Source organism: Megalops cyprinoides, chromosome 14 (genome assembly GCF_013368585.1).
Source record: "Megalops cyprinoides isolate fMegCyp1 chromosome 14, fMegCyp1.pri, whole genome shotgun sequence".
Taxonomy (NCBI): domain Eukaryota; kingdom Metazoa; phylum Chordata; class Actinopteri; order Elopiformes; family Megalopidae; genus Megalops; species Megalops cyprinoides.
In genome coordinates, this window is record NC_050596.1 from 6712540 (window position 1) to 6732414 (window position 19875).

Consider the following 19875-nt stretch of genomic DNA (forward strand, 5'->3'; position numbering starts at 1 on the left):
CTGAGGAACAACCACCTCATAAGAGCACAGTAGAGTGAAAAAGGTCATTCCAGTCTGTTCGGTGTTCAGTGCTGACCGTCCTCGGAGGTGGAAGTAAGGAGCTGGAGTGAAGTGGACTGTTTGGTAATCCCCAGGGGTGCGCTTGTGTCCCACAGGTGTCCCGTCGGACAGCGACTCGTCTGCCGTTAGCAACAAGATGAGCGGCCAGAGCAACGCCAAGCCCAACCGGCCGTCGCTGGCCAAGATCCTGCTGTCTCTGGACGGAAACCTGGCCAAGCAGCAGGCCCTGTCCCACGTCCTCTCTGCCCTGCAGATCATATACGCCAGGTAAGCACGCCTGCAGCACCTTTCTGCCAGGTGTCAGCGGTTATGCAAATCAGTTGCATTTTTGTGTTTTGGATTCATAAATTTTCACCTAGGTCTGAGGGGTTTGGACTCATTGGTCGTAATACACTTTTTCAGTGGCTTGTCTGAACATTAATGGTGACCGACATTGGGAATGTGTGTGGTGGTGGATGTGGCCCTTTTATTTAGGGATGTTGTGCTGAGTGATGTGGAAGTTGTCCTGTTATTTAGTACGGATGTACTGTGTGGTGGTGGATGTTGTCCTGGTATTTAGTGCTGCTGTACTGTGTGGTGGTGGATGTTGTCCTGTTATTTATGGCAGTTGTACTGTGTGGTGGTGGATGTTGTCCTGTTATTTATGGCAGTTGTCCTGTGTGGTGGTGGATGTTGTCCTGTTATTTAGGGCGGTTGTACTGTTGTTATTTGGGGCTGTTGTACTCTGTGGTGGTGGAAGTTGTCCTGGTATTTAGTGCTGCTGTACTGTGTGGTGGTGGATGTTGTCCTGTTATTTATGGCAGTTGTACTGTGTGGTGGTGGATGTTGTGCTGGTATTTATGGCAGTTGTACTCTGTGGTGGTGGAAGTTGTCCTGGTATTTAGTGCTGCTGTACTGTGTGGTGGTGGAAGTTGTCCTGGTATTTAGTGCTGCTGTACTGTGTGGTGGTGGATGTTGTCCTGGTATTTAGTGCTGCTGTACTGTGTGGTGGTGGATGTTGTCCTGGTATTTAGTGCTGCTGTACTATGTGGTGGTGGTTGTTGTCCTGGTATTTAGTGCTGCTGTACTGTGTGGTGGTGGATGTTGTCCTGGTATTTAGTGCTGCTGTACTGTGTGGTGGTGGATGTTGTCCTGGTATTTAGTGCTGCTGTACTGTGTGGTGGTGGATGTTGTCCTGGTATTAAGGGCTGTTGCTCTCTGTGTTTTTGCACATTCCCAGGGATGCAGTGGTGGGAGCGCTGATGCCTGCCTGCATGATCATGCCGGTGGAGTGCCCCTCCAGCTCCCCCATCCCCCCATCCGACGAGTCCACGGCCTCCACCCCCACTGAGACAGAGGAGCCCTCCGCACCCCCGGAAACAGAGGAGCGCCTCAGCCCCAGCCCCTGGCAGGACAAGAGGGGCGAGGTAAGGAGGGGCCACAAAATCCCCTCTTCAGCAGAAACCACAGGGACAGCTTCCACTGTACTATCCTACCATGGAGTCTGGGTAGATAAAGAGATCCACAGTTTTGACCTGTTTGGAGAGTGAGACTAACTTATTTCTACTTTTTTAGTGTTAGATATCACATATATCACAAAGCATAGTAAATTTTCATTTTTGACCCACTAGCTCAGGAAAGACCTGAATAGATAAAGGATGTCACAGGTGGGGAGTCGCTGCTGTTGGGGAGAGGGAAACCAAAAGTATCAATGCGCTTTTAAGTGTCCGCACTAAATAGCATGATTTAAATTAATTACTCATTGTGATACATCTTTCTGTAGCTATCCTCTCCAGTCCTGGTCTGCGAACAAAATCATGAGCACAATTTTCTAGCTAGCTGGTTAAAAATGCGAAAAATACTAGTTAGGCAGATTCAGTCAAATGTAAGCTGCTTGTCAGGTGTCCTATGCAGAGTAGGGTCATCTATACTGATGTGAAAAACAGTATCATCCATGCGATCATAGGAAGAGTGCATTTCTTTTTTGAAACGAGTGTATGAACACATTATGAGATTGTCAGGTATGTCTCCTCTCGGTGCAGGTGTTAGAGAGACAGTGGTTTATCTGATGGTAGTGTTGTCCTGAGTCTCAGTCTCACGGTGTTCATGTACACTGAGGTTTGGGGGGCGCGGGACGGCATGGTGATCGGGTGTCTCGTATGGTCAGGTGGCCCCATCCGAAGACGCCATCACCCCGTCCTCTGCAGTGACGCCGTCGGCGGCGGCGGCCTCCTCGCGGCCCTTCATCCCCGTCACCGACGACCCCGGCGCGGCCAGCATCATCGCCGAGACGATGACCAAAACCAAAGAGGTCTGCTCTGCGTGTGCCAGCATCCTGACCAGGGACAGAACATTACATCACATTGTTACATTACATTACCTTAGCTTACATTACATTACATTATCTTACACTAAGTTACATTACATTGATTTACAATGTAGTACATTACATTAGCATTCATCAGATTACTTTACCTGATATTGTTATCCAGAGCAGCATAGATAGCTTTAACGTCATCCATGTATACATCTGGATATTTACTAAAGCAATTGGGGTGAAATATCTTGCTCATGGCTATAGCAGCAGTGCCCCACCTGGGAACGGAGTTGGCAGTGAGCCCTGTTTCACAGTGCTCCTCCACACTGTAAAGTCATGTCATTTTAAATTACTGCTTGGGTTTTGTCTCCACATGGGAGAGCGGTGTGGTAAAACGTGGGGCTCGTCTCCTGACAGGACTCTGAGAGTCAGAGTAAGACGGTGGGCCCGGAGCCTCAGTACCTGGACGAGTTCACCAGCCTGCTGGTGCCGGACGACACGCGCGTCATGGTGGACCTGCTGAAGCTGGCCGTGTCGGTGCGCTCGGGCGAGAAGGGCAAGGAGGTGCTGTCCGCCGTGCTCTCCGGCATGGGCACCGCCTACCCGCAGGTCTGTGTCTCTCCTGCAGGGGGAGCTCTACTCTGCTCATCTCACGTTCTGTGCTCTGTCCACGCCGTCAGATGTGTGCAGTCTCATATGGGCAGTCAGTATTTTATAAAGGTTACTGAATGTGAGAATGGAAATGTACTCTAAATGAGCTGTAGAAAATGATGTTATTAACAAATATTGTAAAATGAATTCAGTCAGAGTGACAGTATTGATAAACTGGAACACCGGACATTTTCCACCACAATGAAATTGAGACTAATGGGTTTCCTGAATTTTTCTGTGCGTGTGCATGTGTGTGTCTGTGCATGTTTATGCGTGTGCATACATGCATGTGTGTGTACATGTGTGTGTGCGTTTGTGTGTGGCTGTGTCTCTGTCTGTGTGTGTGTGTGTGTGTGTGTGTGTGTGCGCGCGTATATGCGCGCCCGTATGTGCGCGCCCGTGTCTGTGTGTGTGTCTGTGTGTGTGTGTCTGTGTGTGTGTGTATGCGTGTGTGTGTATGCGTGTATGCGTGTATGCGTGTGTGTGTGTGTGCGTATGCGTGTGTGCGTATGCGTGTATGCGTGTGTGTGTGTGTGCGTATGCGTGTGTGCGTATGTGCGCGCCCGTGCAGGTGGCAGACATGCTGCTGGAGCTGTGTGTGACTGAGCTGGAGGACGTGGCCACAGACTCGCAGAGCGGCCGGCTGTCCTCCCAGCCCGTGGTGGTGGAGAGCAGCCACCCCTACACCGACGACACCTCCACCAGCGGCACGGTCAAGATCCCAGGTACAGGCATACATATACATACAGAGCGCGTATACGCACACTGCATACGTACAGTACATACACATTCACACGGCACATACGTACGTATTCTGAATACATACATACGCTCGCAGCACATACGTACAAAAAACAGTACATATATGAAGAGGGTGGCAGTTCTACATCTTATGTTTCAAAACCTGATGCATATTTATTTCATGAATACTGAGGAGCCACCCCTGTAGCATTGTTATAGGAGACTATGAATATAAAATATAGACATGTATATTGAAATATAAAACGTGACTCCATCTCCAGGTGGCCTCTAAAGTGATATAGCACTGTTTCCATTGAAGAATTGTGCAGTCTGTTTATAGCACTGTTTCCATTGACTGTTGATCCGCAGATGAAATTGATTCTTTCTCTCTTACTTTATCCAGGTGCCGAGGGGCTGAGGGTAGAATTCGACCGGCAGTGTTCCACAGAGAGGCGACATGATCCACTCACCATCATGGACGGGGCCAATAGGATTGTGTCTGTCAGATCAGGTGACCTCACTGTTTCCATAACTGCACCACATCTCACTGAGCTACCTAAAGAACAGACATGAGATGATTTTATTTAGTCCCTGGTTTAGTTTTTCATGTCAGTGTGGATTGGCAAGTCTCACTGGCTTTTAGGTCACTTTTCTGACTGAACCCACCTAGTCTGTAAGGGGTCAGTAATGTCTTTTGATAATGTCCCCTCTCTCTCCTTCACCTGAAAGGCCGGGAGTGGTCCGACTGGTCGAGTGAGCTGCGTATCCCCGGCGACGAGCTCAAGTGGAAGTTCACCAGCGATGGCTCCGTTAACGGCTGGGGCTGGCGCTTCACCGTGTATCCCATCATGCCTGCTGCGGGTACGCTTCCGTGGATACTCACCAACCCACTCTGTGGAACAGAGCTCAGATTTCAGCATTGAGTGTTTGATGTTAAAAGAAGGTGTGGTATCTGCAGCAGGCAAATAGACTAGTGCAGGGTGAAATGAGTATGTAGTACCTGCAGCAGGTATGTAGACCCTACTGTGATGCGAAATATGGCAGTAGTGCTTCCACAGGTAAATAGACTCTAGTGTGGGGTGAAATACAGGTGTAGTGCCTGCAGGTGACGGTACTTCCCGTGATCCTCTGTTGCAGGGCCTAAGGACCTGCTGTCTGACCGCTGCATCCTCTCCTGCCCCTCCATGGACCTGGTGACCTGTCTGCTCGACTTCCGCCTCAACTTCGCCTCCAACCGGAGCATCGTGCCCCGGCTGGCTGCCTCTCTGGCGGCATGCGCACAACTGAGCGCGCTCGGTAGGTCGGCCCACCTTCAGATCCGCCACCACTGTGCAGGAATCGGGCTAGCTAACATTAGCTAACTCGCCACAGCTTTTAAAATCACTTTTAGCTGTGGCTTGAAGAATTAGTCTTATAAATGGTAGCACTCCTCTCACTGACTCACTGCCTGACTGACTGGCTGTGCTTTTTGACTGCAGTAACAAAGTACATTTTCCCACTGAGTTTTTTCCCCTGTTCCTGTGCAGCGGCGGGTCACAGAATGTGGGCCTTGCAGAGGCTGCGTAAGCTGCTGACCACAGAGTTCGGCCAGTCCATCAACATCAACCGACTGCTGGGGGACACCGAGGGAGAGGCCCGGTCGCTGGTGAGTCCTGGCCACTCACTGTTGGACACAATGCCAAAATCGGATTCCATTATCGGTCTGATAATGTGTTTAAGATTCACCAGCGGTAGCGTTCTGTCATTGCTGTGTGCTTGCCCTTTGACTTTTCGTGTACACGTAAAATGTATGGGTTGAATGTGAGCTTTCCAATCCTTGGCCTGTTGCAGAGTTTCTCGGGCAGTGCTCTGGCCGCCCTGGTGAAGGGCCTTCCTGAGGCTCTGCAGAGACAGTATGAGTACGAGGACCCCATCGTGAGAGGAGGGAAGCAGCTGCTCCATAGCCCCTTCTTCAAGGTACCAACCGCGGCCCGAGAGAGTGTGTGTGCGTTGGTGTGTGAGCATTGTACTGCCATGCCGGTGTTTAAGACCACAGATGTCCCCCTGTGTTCAGGGAAATGATGACTGTGACCCTGTGCGTAGGTTCTGGTGGCGCTGGCCTGCGACCTGGAGCTCGACACCCTTCCCTGCTGCGCAGAGACCCACAAGTGGGCGTGGTTCCGCAGGTACTGCACCGCCTCCAGGGTGGCGGTGGCCCTGGACAAGAGGACCCCGCTGCCACGCCCCTTCCTGGACGAGGTGAGCTCCACGACTTCCCCCATTCACAGCCCGCGGAGCTCAGAGCGGCTGCTTATCCCCTTTACCGCCGCCGCTTGCCTCATTGCAATTCCCTGCCCCCCCACCAGGTGGCTAAGAAAATCCGCGAGCTGATGGCGGACCAGGAGAACATGAACGCCCTGCATGAGAGTCATGACATTTTCAAGAGGGAACACGACGAGCAGCTGGTGCAGTGGATGAACAGGTAGGGGCTGCTCCGTACCGCGAGTCCAAATCTGTCCTCCGCAGAGATCACCAGGTTATCCAACAGCTGTGGCTCCTTCAGCTGGTCTCTAATGTAATGCAGAGACAGGCAGTCATTTAGGGGCTGTTGGCAGGGAACTTGACTGTATTACTGTACAGCGTTACCTGTCTTAAAGCTTTTCTCATGCAGTTCTCTTATAAAATCCTGGTTCAGAATCTGTTCTCTGGAATACAGTGAATGAAGTTGTGGTGAGACAGAGGATGTCACGCTTTTTCTCTTGATTTCCACCCTCCAGGCGTCCTGACGACTGGACGCTGTCCGCGGGGGGGAGCGGGACCATCTACGGCTGGGGCCACAACCACAGGGGTCAGCTGGGGGGCATCGAGGGGGCGAAGGTCAAGGTGCCCACGCCCACGGAGGCCCTGGCCACTCTCAGGCCCGTGCAGCTGATCGGCGGGGAGCAGACGCTGTTCGCGGTGACGGCCGACGGCAAGGTGAGGCCGTCGCTGCCGGAGGAAACTCGGCAGTGCTGTGCTCCGCCGTATCCCTTCCACCGTTTCAGTCCACAGACTCTGAGCGCTGTGGCAGAGAGAGAGCAGACTCAGCTGATCCCAGTGGAGCTGTGGTGGCAGGGAAATGCATGAGTGATGAAGTGGGACAGCAGTGTGGCGTAGAGTTAAGAAAAAGGGCATGAACCCAAAGGTTGCCAGTTTGATTGCCAAGTGGGCCACTGCTGTTGCACATCTTAGCAAGGCATCCAGATCGGTTCAGTAAACATCCAGCTAGATAAACGGGTGATGTGTACACTGTAAACTACTCAGGTAAGCGGATGTATTGAAGTGGGATCTCCCTGGTTGCCCCTCCCCAGCTGTACGCCACAGGCTACGGGGCCGGAGGGCGGCTGGGCATCGGGGGCACCGAGTCGGTGTCCACGCCCACCCTGCTGGAGTCCATCCAGCACGTCTTCATCAGGAAGGTGGCGGTCAACTCCGGCGGCAAGCACTGCCTGGCGCTGTCCTCCGAGGGAGAGGTGTACTCCTGGGGCGAGGCCGAGGACGGCAAGCTGGGCCACGGGAACAGGAGGTCAGGAGTTACCGTCGCCCCCTGTCTGCCAGTCTGCACGCTGCAGGCATGACAGTCACAGGAGCCATTCACTTAATCACCCTCTTAAATATAACACCACAGCCCCTTTTATGTGGATTCATATTCTAACGATGCAGTAGCCTATGAAGCCTGCAGATGGCGCCATAATACCTATAATAATATGCGTTTTCACTCACTCCCGTTCTAATCACTTGTTTAGATTTTGAAAATGGGCTAGCAGTAAAAAGACCGTGAGATCTTGGATACAGCAAATATGGAGGATTCTGGGGGATTTATCCTCCTGTTTAAAGCTGTGTGATTTTGATTGGTGATGAGGAGTGCCTGCCCTGCCTCTGCAGCCCGTGTGACCGGCCCCGCGTCATCGAGTCTCTGCGGGGGGTGGAGGTGGTGGACATCGCCGCGGGCGGCGCCCACAGCGCCTGCATCACGGCCAGCGGGGAGCTCTACACCTGGGGCAAGGGCCGCTACGGCCGGCTGGGGCACGGGGACAGCGAGGACCAGCTCAAACCCAAACTGGTGTGTAACTCACACGCGCACACACACTGACACATGCACATACTTACACGCGTGCACACATATACATACGTGCAAACACATACACACTTGTGCACTCACTCATACACACATATACATACATATGCACACATACACATACATACGTACATACATACACACATACAAACAAGCATACCGACATACGTTCCCATTCAACACACGGACACACGCATAAGCACATACACACCTGCACAAACTCATTTTGGCACATAGAAGCTCACAGTACAAACATACAAACACATACATACATACATACATATGCACATGTTGGCAAATTTAAATTGTTGAAAAACTGACATGGACACACACACACACACACACACACACACACACACACACACACACACACACACACACACACACGTTCCCGTGAGACGACAACGGGGCTAACCTCACACAGCTACGGGAAGCGCGAAGGACGAGTTCTATTGGTTGCCCGTGGCCCTACGCAGAAAGCTTTTGACCCCGCCCCCTGGCAGGACTGATTTCCAATCCGTGTCTCTGTGTTCCGGCCAGGTGGACGCGCTGCAGGGTCACAGGGTCATCGATGTGGCGTGCGGCAGCGGCGACGCCCAGACGCTGTGTCTGACGGACGACGACATGGTGTGGTCGTGGGGCGACGGCGACTACGGCAAGCTGGGCCGCGGCGGCAGCGACGGCTGCAAGGTCCCCATGAAGGTGAGAGCGCGTGTCACTTCCTCTTCCTGTTTGGCCTTTTTGGAGTGGGGTTACGTTAGGGACCCCATATTGGCTTGCACTGTTACCTTTGCTAGTGAGTGACACAAAGACGCTATTGTAACAGATGCAGCAGCCATTTCCACATGTGATGAGGATATGGGGCGGCAGTGTTGCATCGTGGTAAGGTGCACGGCTTGTAAGGCCGAAAGGTTGCTGGTTTGACTCCCCATTGGAGCACTGCCGCTGTACCCTTGGACAGAGTACTTAACCTGGATGCTCAGTAAATATCCAGCTGCATAAATGGATAATATGTAAAAATTGTAATGTAAATATGAGTCACTCTGGATAGGAGCCTCTGTTTAATGCCAGTAACAGAATGTAATAATGTAATGTTGTTGATGTGTACAGCTCAGTTGGCACCTCAGGTTTGGTAAGCACGCTCTGCTGGAACAGCCTATGAGGAAGCAGCTGCAGCTCTTGGAGTAGTGCAGGATGTGTTCGCCTGTCCGTGCGACCGGAGGAGCTTTTGGCACACGTTGGTACATCTCTCTTGAGAAGAGATGCTCCGTGTGTTTGGTCTGAGAGCTGGAAAGAATACTAATTAGGCCAGGAGCTCTCTCCTCTCCTCTCCTCTCCTCTATGCCATAAACACCTGAGGCCTTTCCTCTCTCTCCCTGCAGATCGACTCCCTGACCGGCCTCGGGGTGGTCAAGGTGGAGTGCGGTTCCCAGTTCTCCGTGGCCCTCACCAAGTCCGGCGCCGTGTACACATGGTAGGCAGATCCCCGTCTCCTTCTGTCCAAATGATTGCGCATAGCTGCAGATTGCAGGCTTGCCTCCGTTGACACTGGCAGTGAAAGCAGTCAAAAAAAAAAAAAAAAAACACAAAACAAAAACTCATCCCCCTGATTGGTTGGCTGCATCTGCATTCGTAGCTGTAGTCTGCCACACTTTTCTCCCTGCTGACCTCAAACAGCTGGCCTGTTCCCCTCTCGGATATTAATATGGGCCACAGCGCCGTGCGCGCTATGCTAATTTAGCTGAACTAATTTAGTCCTGTAAGAAGTAAGACGGTGCTCTTCTCTCTCCGTGACAGCGGGCGACAGCGGCACTGCACAGCTATAAGAGGCGCTGTCAGGTTACCAGGAAAAGGCTCTTTCGTACCCCTCTGTGTGCAGGGTCTTTGAAGATAAAGCCACAGAAAGCAGACAGTGTCCTTCTGTCCTGGAAAAGCCATTGGATACTGCTCAAATCTTTAAATGGATCATTCTAAAATTTCTGTCACTGTCCAGCGCAGACTCATTAATTCAATGTCATTTACTATTAAGTCCAGCAGTGTCATGTGCTGATGTTGTCAACAAATTGGCTAGTCATTGTTGACTGTTGTTCACTGCCAAGCTCCTCCACAAGTGTGTCTCCATGCAGAAACAAAAAGATATTCTCAGAATAACGCCTCAGAATGTTTTCACCCTGCAGTCTCGTCCTCTAAATAGCCCAGTTTCACAGGAATTTTACAGCTGTGACAGATTTCACATTTATCCTTGAAATGTCACTACAAAGCCATGTAAAATTTCAGCGCTGATCTGAGTGGGAACCCTTGTGCGTGTGTTTCTAGGGGCAAGGGGGACTACCACAGGTTGGGACACGGCTCGGACGACCACGTGCGCAGGCCTCGGCAGGTCCAGGGCCTGCAGGGAAAGAAGGTCATCGCCATCGCCACCGGGTCCCTGCACTGTGTCTGTTGCACAGAGGATGGTATGCGTCACTACTGCACAGAAACTGCTCTCACAACACAAACAGGCTAATGTAAAGAAAGTATTCTCACAGTAACTCCCGGCGCATAGCAGTTTGAACCACAGCTCTCCCAGTGAATAGCAGATTGAGCCAGCCCATGTTTTACCCTACGCAGGTTAGCATACAGAATGGAAGCTGCCTGTTGGTGGCACACTGAAGTGCTTTTGGTAAAACGCAGGCTGGCTTGGGAACTGCTTTCCCCATTATTGTATGATAGCTGTGTCTGATGTGCTGGAGGTAAAGGTGCTATTCTCACTCTGTCCACTGCAGTGCTGTGGCACTGTTACGCCAGCTCTCTTTCACGTGTCTGATAATGCTGGCCCCACACTAGAGGATAATTGGGCAGATTTTCGGTCCGCGTCACCCCTCCAGACAATCGCGGGGGCGTTCCTGACTCGGGGATGGTCTGAACCGATTAACTGCCCAAATGGTCCTGTAGTGTGAGGGATTTACAGACATAATCTTAATGTTACCGACTTGATCAGAGTCTCCCCGATTTCGAATCAAGGAAATATCAAAGAGGTTTGATATTTACGACTTGAAATCCTGTAGTGTGAAAGGAACGGCGATGGAATATTGAACAGAAACCTGCAACAGCCAATGAGAGAGAGCTGCCCGGGAAGCGTCACCAACCCAGCAATTGACAGTAACCTTTGTACAAGAGCAGAGCACAGTAATATTAATATGGAACGGCATCTCCATGGCAGTGGAAGGTCAGAGAATGAATAAAAATGACTACATTTCTAATGGTCACAGGTTTCACTCTCCCCTCCACCTGTGTACAAATAACAAATAGCTTGTAGCAGTAGCTTGCACTAGCCCCGTTTGAGACTAACGATAAAACTTTATTTCCAACTTACCTCCAGCTCGGGCTGCAAAATGTATAAGCCATGCTGATTCTGTCTTGTCAGCCATGACTTCATCCACAGTTTTTTTCTCCTATTTTCTTTTCGGTACAAAACATAGCACACACAAGTGCAACAAGCTGAAGACAACGGTCCACGATCACGCGAGTTTCTGTGACATCCCAAGTCCCTGGATTCGCCACTCTGAAATCGTTTAGTATAAACACCAAGTGTGTGGTCCTGCGTCTTGACTGAATCGTCCAGTGTGTGCGTTCTTACGATTAAAATATTAAAAATCGGTTAAATCTGTCGTTATGTCTGCGGTCTCCCACGTTTTTAACATAGGTTAAGATTTGAAAATCCTCTAGTGTGCACCAGGCATAAAGGAAATTAAAGATGGGTGTTTGACTTCATTGTTCATTACAGCTACCGAGGACTGTGTACTTATATGCTGACGTCATTTAAAATTCTCAGCACCATTTCAAAAGCTGGAGCTGTAGTCTTCTGACCGGCTGGCTGCTTGTAGTGCTTCAGCAGATGGATACGACAGTTACTGAGGAACGGTGAACACATGTTTGCATCACCGAATGCATTTTTGATGGCCCTTCTCTTCTCTCTTGCTGTTAGTCATTCATTAATGGAATGATTTCTCCCTTTTATAACTAATTACATTTTCTTGCTGAAATGCACCGCATCACACATACCAATTTTGCCTTCAAGAACTGAAGAAAATGGGCCCAAAAAGACTAGTCATACAGTATTGGCAAAAAGGCATTGGCATTGGCATTTCACCATTTCATTATTCTATACAAGCACAGTGCCATTGAGCTGGGATTCATAGCCTCTAATGAAATGGTGTCTGAACTGGTCCAGTGCTCAGTGTGTTATGGGAATGTTTAGTTGTGTTTAGCTGTGTTATCCCTGAGCTGAGGCCTTATGGGTGGTGCTTGGGTGTGGGAGGGTCACAGTTCTGTTTTTCGGCTCAGGTGAAGTGTACACCTGGGGGGACAACGATGAAGGCCAGCTGGGGGATGGCACCACCAACGCCATCCAGAGGCCGCGGCTGGTGGCGGCGCTGCAGGGTAAGAAGATAAACCGGGTGGCCTGCGGATCGGCTCACACCCTGGCCTGGTCCACCAGCAAGCCCGCCAACGCCGGCAAACTCCCCTCTCAGGTAGGAAAATGTACAGGGCCGGCTGTCATGTGTTCCCAGAGGACGTTTGAGAGTAATGCACTGTGGTGGCCACAAGAGGGCAGCAGGAGGAAATATGTGTCCACATGTGTCTGTGGCTTGCTGGGAGTGGGACAGCAGGCGAGGGTTCTGATTGGCTCTCGCTCCCGTTCAGGTTCCCATGGAGTATAACCACCTGCAGGAGATTCCCATCATCGCCCTGCGGAACCGGCTGCTGCTGCTGCACCACATCTCAGAGCTCTTCTGCCCCTGCATCCCCATGTTCCACCTGGAGGGCCGCCTCGGACACACAGGCCAGGGCCCCTCCGTGGGCTTCGACACGCTGCGCGGAATCCTCATCTCGCAGGGCAAAGTGAGGTCAAAACACACACACACACACGCACGCGCACACACGCACGCACACGCGCGCGCACACACGCACACACACACACACACACACACACACACACACACACTCACACACTCACTCTCTCAGACACACACACACACACGCACGCACACATACACACACTCACTCTCTCAGACAGACACACATACACGCACAGACACGCACGCACACACACACACACACGCGCACACACACGCGCACACACACACACTCACTCTCTCAGACACACACACACACACACGCACGCACACATACACACACTCACTCTCTCAGACAGACACACATACACGCACACACACACACAGACACGCACGCACACACACACAGACACACGCGCACACATACACACACACACTCTCTCAGACACACACACACACACACACACACACACACATACACTCACTCTCTCACACACACACATACACACACTTACACATCACTCTGCTTTACAGACGTCCCGATGCAATCGTTGATTGCACCAATGTGAACTTAATTTGCATTTACCATCAGCACAAATGTGGATACATTTCCGTGTATGATATAAAAGAACCTAGCTAGCCTGCAGTTGGGTATGATAAATGATTAAATGCACAGTGACATATGGGGTCAAGGGGCATCATAGAGTGCGATTAATCTGCGTTAATTTTTTTGACGTGTTAATTTCAATTAACGCGTTATTTTTTTTTATAATTAATTATTTTGATAATCCTAATATACGTATACACACATATACGTGTGTAACATATACACACACAGTATAGACACACAGACACTCACTGCACATGCATACACAGTGTGTGTTCGATCAGTATTAAATACAGTACACACACACACACACACACACACATCCGGACGCACATGGACTGCACTGGTTTAGCAGTCCGTTCACTGTGCAACTAGGCCAGGAAGCCAAGAAAGGCAGGCTAATCTCTCCGGAGGCAGCACAGTGTTTGTGAATGTGAGAGCGGGTCCCAGCTAATGCGCCAAGTCCTCGATGAAATATTGAAACAGAGTCTTTCTTCTTCCCCCGTTGCAAGAAGTAATGTATATATTTAGCGTCCCCGGAGAAAGGGGCACTTGAAAAGGACTGGCTTTTCATCGCAGATCAGTGATGTCTGGCCCGTTAGTGATTAGGCCTGACGTCCCTCGCCCGTTTGGAAGTGCGTAACGATGTTCCTCCTCTCTTAGGAAGCGGCATTCCGCAAGGTGGTCCAGGCGACGATGGTGAGGGACCGACAGCACGGGCCGGTGGTCGAGCTCAACAGGATTCAGGTACAGTAGCCTGAGGTCCAACCATGCCCCCTTTCCTGTCAATGTGCGGGCATGCTTGTGCAATTTTTTTTTTTTTTTTTTTTTTTTTAATGAAGGGGAATCAAGTTTATTCACAGTTCCCTCCATTTCCCTCCTTTTTGTGGACTTGCCTTAGAAACGCAAAGGATCTGTGCTGCGTTTATTGCCTGTGATAGATTGGCTTAGCCTTTGTTCAGTGCTACTTGAAGCTAACTGAAGAGTGCCACTCCCTAGCCTTGGTCCGATCCCTCGTGGGGAGGGGTAGTGCGGGGTGGACCGCCGGGAGTGGCTGCCCGGTAAAGGGGGCGGGGCTGCACGGGTTCCCTGTCTTGCACGCCGGGCCCGGGACGCGCTCTGCTCCAGCCCGGGGGAGGTGTTTTAGCTGCAGGTCCCTGGCCACGCTCGGCATGTGATCCCTTTCATAGCGGAGGGAGATCGTTATCCACGCGGGCGCGCCGTGCCCGGGCCCTGTCAGGAATCAGGAGGAGGTCTGGCTCACTGTTACGCAATGTGGCAGCCGAATCCAGGTCACCGCACCTTCTGATGGGCTACGCTGCCCATCCGGGGTCTGGTGGAGGGACGGGGGGGACGGGGGGGGGGGACTGTTGTTGCATGGTGTGGAAAATGATCAGTCCCCGGATTTCGGAGTCGGGCCCCCTCCCTCGGTCCGCAGCAGCCCAGGGAGACCTGTGATCTCAGTCGTTGTATGCTTCCTCTCCCCTCACCCCGTTTCCAGGTGAAGCGCTCGCGGAGCAAAGGGGGGCTGGCCGGCCCAGATGGGACCAAGTCTGTTTTCGGTCAGATGTGTGCCAAGATGAGCTCCTTCAGTCCAGACAGCCTGTTGCTCCCCCACCGCGTCTGGAAGGTCAAGTTTGTGGGTACGTCAGCCTTGAGTGCAGGAGACCTGATCCCTGCTGTATCCCTCCACACACCCAATCACACCCCTACACCTTCATCTCACTGTATCCTTCCACCTTTCATATCACACCACTACACATTCACATCACTGTATCTCGCTGCCACTCCTGTCATATATTAAGGTTTCAAGAAATGGAAAATGGATGTGGTCAGGTTAAAGAGAAAAGTCCACCCAAGAGATAAATAAATAGCTGGATAGACCTTGTGATCATAGCCTAGGTTTTTTCTCCTTTCGTTTGTAGAGATGTGTACTATGTAGAACTTAGTAATGAAAGAGGGCACTTTGACCAAAACATTGATTATTCATTCACAATAAATGATTAGCAACAAAGACGTGTTTGTGTGATGCAGAATTTTTGTGGTTTTTTTGTACCATCTGAAATGCATCTGTCTGCGCCATGGCACAGATATTATCATTGGGCATGATGACGGTGTTAAGGGAGGGTGTAAAATTGTGTGTGTGTGCGCCTCTTTCTGTCTAACCTCAGGGGAGTCAGTGGATGACTGTGGCGGTGGGTACAGTGAGTCAATTGCGGAGATGTGTGAGGAGCTGCAGAACGGCCTCACCCCCCTCCTCATCGTCACGCCCAATGGCCGCGACGAGTCCGGCGCCAACCGCGACTGCTTCCTACTCAACCCCGCCGCCAAGTCCCCGCTGCACATCAACATGTTCCGCTTCCTAGGTGGGTCGCCACAAGGGGGCGCCACACCTGCCCGGCACAAAAACTACACTGTCTGAAGTTTAGATCTCGAGATCCGTCATTTACCCAGAGCTAAGGGTGACAGTAGTCTGTCGGGTGGGGTTAGCTTCGTCCCTGTGGTCCTCCTCTTCACCCCTGTGCTGTCACCCGCCTCTGCAGGTGTTCTCCTGGGCATCGCCATCCGAACGGGCAGCCCCCTGAGCCTTAACCTGGCCGAGCCTGTGTGGAAGCAGCTGGCTGGAATGAACCTGACCATCGCTGACCTCAGTGAGGTAACCACCTTCTCCGGTCGCCCGTTTTAACCACAACTCGACTGCACCCAAGAGAGGGAACTGAGAGCTCGCATTCCACACCGGTCTCGTGTGTGAGCTCTGGAGGTTTCCAGAGGTTCTGAAGGTGTAACGGTCAGAGCTTTGTATCGTGGCGGGGGGGGGGAAGCAGGACAGGGACTTCACACTCTGAATAATGTAAAGAGAGCAGGAGTAAAGCACAGGGCTCCACCTGCTGTTCTGAAGGACCTGTCTCCATCAGACCGGCTAAACAACAGGGCCAGACGTGGAGCTGAGTCCGGTTAAACAACCATTTCAGCTAATTGGCACCCAGCTGCAGTGAAGGCCTGACATTTTTTGGCTCCTGGAGGACCAAAGTTTTTCATTGGACACGGTCTACTTTTCCATGGGAAGCGGGCGCTCGGTGCTGGGGCTGCATGTGTGTCAGCTGACGGCTGTTAAGAACCTCAGAGTGAAGGGAAAAATGTCACGACCACAGACTCTTATAAAACACTTACTTTCACTAAAAAGTATATTGAAATGAAATTAAAATAATATCACCTACTTTTGATCGGAGTAAACTGTAATACAGTAAAACTTAAATATTGCTTTTTCCATTCAAGTTTTAAAGACTTACAATAAATACTTTACATGTATTTTCTTCTTCTTAAAACCTTGTTTTTCTTAGGAGAAGTGGAATTTTGTTGTCTTTGTAATTTGAGATTATGTAAGATCATTAACCTTTCTTAAGACACCTAATCAGCTCTGCATAACCAGACCTTACTATTGCAACCGGTGCTTGGACAGAGCGCGGCCCGTTGTCTGTCTGGCCCCCGCCCTGGCGGCGCTCAGCGGTGGCTTTTGACGGTGTGCACAGAGGGGCCGTTGTTGAGCCCCGTCGCCCGGAGGCATTGGAAAGGTTAAGTTCTGCACGCGGCTAGCGAGCAGGCGCGCGTTCGTTTCCCCGCCAAGAGCTCACAGGGCTCACAGCCCTCTCACACTGGCGTAGGACTGAGAGCCATTTCAGAGTTAGACTGTACAAACCCTCCTTCTGTTTATGCCGGTAAAGCAGCCAGTTGCTCTGTGCGTATCCTGTTTTTGCGTTGTTTTAAGGCAGTGTTTAACATTTCATTAAGGCCGTTCTGACAGGAGTGCTCATTCGTTTGCATTTGGTTGGATCACAGGTGTAGAGGCAAGGAAGGACTGCTGATGTTCTGTGTGTGCCAAAAAGCACCCCTTCTCTCATGCCTTACACACACACACACACACACACACACACACACACACACACACACACACACACACACACACACACACGCACCAAAGAAAATGCATTGAGCCAGTCACACTGGCATTCTGATGTAAAGAAATGTTAACGTTAGATACACACTATACACCGCACACCACACAGTCTTGCAGACAGATCTATGGACAGACTGCAGTGGACAAACACCTATAGCCTCTCCTGATGTGAACTCTCCTCCCCCAGGTCGATAAAGACTTCATCCCCGGACTGATGTACATCCGTGACAACGAGGCCACGTCGGAGGAGTTTGAGGCCATGACCCTGCCCTTTACTGTGCCAAACGCCAGCGGCCAGGACATCCAGCTCAGCTCCAAGTACTCACACATCACCCTGGACAACCGTGCCGAGTATGTGAGGCTAGCAATAAACTACAGGTAAGTCCACAGGTGTCAGGGTGTGGAGGAGGAGGTGTGTGTGTGTGTGTGTGTGTCTTTTAAGTTAGCACATACAGTTGTAATGTGGAGATGCAGTCACTGGTGAAATTTTGAATTCTTTTTATGAACATTTTTTAAATACGCTAGATTGTAGTCATTTTTGGCCATTTTTGTGTAGGCAAGCCGTTAATATGGTAATTTTACAGGATTATAACACAAGAACCAGGTAAAATTTTGGTGTTGTTAAAGCTATTGGTGTGTGTTAGTATTGTGTCCGGGCTGGGTAGTGTTTGAAGTGGAGGGACTTAAGCGTGTTTTTTCTGTGCTGAGAAGTGTTTGAGAATGAGTGTGTTTGGTTGTGCTGGGTGGTACCTTGCTGTACTACGTGGTATTCTGTGCTGGACTGTGTCTACCTGTGCCGGGCGGGGTCTTGCAGCGATGGGCAGAGTTTAAGAGTGAGTGTGATTGGTGTCCTGCTGCGGCAGGTGGGGTTTAACTCTGCTGGGTGGCGTTGGAGAGTGAGTTCGATTGGCTACGCTGGGTGGGGTCTAGCTATGCTAACCTGTGAGCTGCTCTCCCTGCAGGCTTCATGAGTTTGACGAGCAGGTGTGGGCGGTGCGAGAGGGCATGGCGCGGGTGGTCCCTGTGCCCCTGCTCTCTCTCTTCACCGGCTACGAGCTGGAGACCATGGTAAGGGCGCCAACCACGACAGATTTCATAACACCACTGCTACCACTGTCACTAATAATCACAATAACATGGAGCGCCTTTTAAGGATGTCAGAGCGCTGATTTTGCAGCTCAACACTCACCACATTTCGGCTGAGGCAGAGAGAAGGGGATTTACATACCCAGTTAAGACGAGGGATTACTAGATGACCCATTTGAATAAGAGGTTGTTTGGGAATTTTGAGATCTAAAAATACAGTAATTATTAGTATTATACAAATATCATATTAGTAGTAATAATAGTATTTATGGGATCTGCCACTTCCTATATAAGAAGTTCCTGAATGAGAATGTCGAAATAATATGTAAATAATTTGCACAAGCCTCCAGCTCAAGTCGTCCTTCCTGACTCCTGAACACTGTCTGTCTGTCTGTCTGCCCCAGGTGTGTGGGAGCCCGGACATCCCCCTGCACCTCCTGAAGTCGGTGGCCACCTACAAGGGCGTGGAGCCCACGGCACCGCTGATCCAGTGGTTCTGGGAGGTGATGGAGTCCTTCTCCAACACGGAGCGCTCACTCTTCCTGCGCTTTGTCTGGGGCCGCACTCGGCTGCCCCGCACCATCGCCGACTTCCGCGGCAGGGACTTCGTCGTGCAGGTGGGTGCGCTCCGGCCAAACATGCATTTTCACATATATACATTTATATATACAACTTTTTGTGAGTTGTGTATATATACATCGGCCAAAGAACACGATTTCTTCAACTGAATTGCTCCTTGGCAGGCACAATGTATGTACTCCCACCTTTCAGTTGAGTTCAGTAGAGATTTTGAGGTCAAACAAAAATAAAGTAATTAAATTGTCTGTAATAAGTAGATAAGTAAATTTCATTCATATTTCGGTAAGGGTGGCTGTTGTGAGCCTGTCGTGTTGCAAGTATAGGCTGTTTAAAAGGCCATAAATACAACACTGTTTGAATATTCACAATATTGTGCAAGGCATAGGGAATGCAGATTTAGTGTCGGTCACATTGAGTGGCTGCTGTATTGGATTCTTTGGTTTTCAGTGTTCTTAGCATTAAGTCTCCTCCTACTATAAGGCTGTTTTCCCCACATCTCTACCCTCATGCAGGAAACACTACTGGGTTCCCCTTTCCCTTTATCTCTCTCTTAAGTGCCACATAGAAAAACAGATATATTATTATAATAGTAATATAGTAATATATTATTACTAGGAAATGCCTTAGGTTCCTCTGGGTAAATGTGTCTGTCTTTATCACATAGGTCCTGGATAAGTACAGCCCTCCGGACCACTTCCTGCCCGAGTCGTACACCTGCTTCTTCCTGCTCAAGCTGCCGCGCTACTCCTGCAAGCAGGTGCTGGAGGAGAAGCTCAAGTACGCCATCCACTTCTGCAAGTCCATAGACACTGACGACTATGCGCGCATCGCGCTGACGGGCGAGCCGGCCGCCGACGACAGCAGCGAAGACTCCGACAACGAGGACGCCGACTCCTTCGCCTCCGACTCTACGCAGGACTACTTAACGGGGCACTGAGGGCCTCTGACCGCCCCCCCCCCTCCCCC

General features: G+C 50.7%; 1 protein-coding gene across 1 annotated transcript in view; it reads left to right on the top strand.

The window, feature by feature from the left end:
* Positions 1 to 19875, top strand: part of herc2 (HECT and RLD domain containing E3 ubiquitin protein ligase 2) — a 72806-nt gene extending 52931 nt beyond the window's left edge. The window contains exons 66-93 of the mRNA XM_036545373.1: positions 156 to 327; positions 1280 to 1466; positions 2207 to 2350; positions 2774 to 2965; positions 3579 to 3732; positions 4152 to 4259; positions 4478 to 4609; positions 4886 to 5044; positions 5275 to 5393; positions 5579 to 5704; positions 5831 to 5986; positions 6094 to 6209; positions 6505 to 6703; positions 7078 to 7292; positions 7652 to 7829; positions 8385 to 8546; positions 9227 to 9318; positions 10161 to 10300; positions 12171 to 12358; positions 12531 to 12728; positions 13953 to 14036; positions 14791 to 14932; positions 15461 to 15655; positions 15833 to 15945; positions 17432 to 17622; positions 18207 to 18312; positions 18735 to 18947; positions 19574 to 19875. Of these exons, the coding sequence (XP_036401266.1) occupies positions 156 to 327; positions 1280 to 1466; positions 2207 to 2350; positions 2774 to 2965; positions 3579 to 3732; positions 4152 to 4259; positions 4478 to 4609; positions 4886 to 5044; positions 5275 to 5393; positions 5579 to 5704; positions 5831 to 5986; positions 6094 to 6209; positions 6505 to 6703; positions 7078 to 7292; positions 7652 to 7829; positions 8385 to 8546; positions 9227 to 9318; positions 10161 to 10300; positions 12171 to 12358; positions 12531 to 12728; positions 13953 to 14036; positions 14791 to 14932; positions 15461 to 15655; positions 15833 to 15945; positions 17432 to 17622; positions 18207 to 18312; positions 18735 to 18947; positions 19574 to 19846 (4454 nt within the window). The 3' untranslated portion in view covers positions 19847 to 19875. The remainder of the gene's footprint in view (positions 1 to 155; positions 328 to 1279; positions 1467 to 2206; positions 2351 to 2773; positions 2966 to 3578; positions 3733 to 4151; positions 4260 to 4477; positions 4610 to 4885; positions 5045 to 5274; positions 5394 to 5578; positions 5705 to 5830; positions 5987 to 6093; positions 6210 to 6504; positions 6704 to 7077; positions 7293 to 7651; positions 7830 to 8384; positions 8547 to 9226; positions 9319 to 10160; positions 10301 to 12170; positions 12359 to 12530; positions 12729 to 13952; positions 14037 to 14790; positions 14933 to 15460; positions 15656 to 15832; positions 15946 to 17431; positions 17623 to 18206; positions 18313 to 18734; positions 18948 to 19573) is intronic.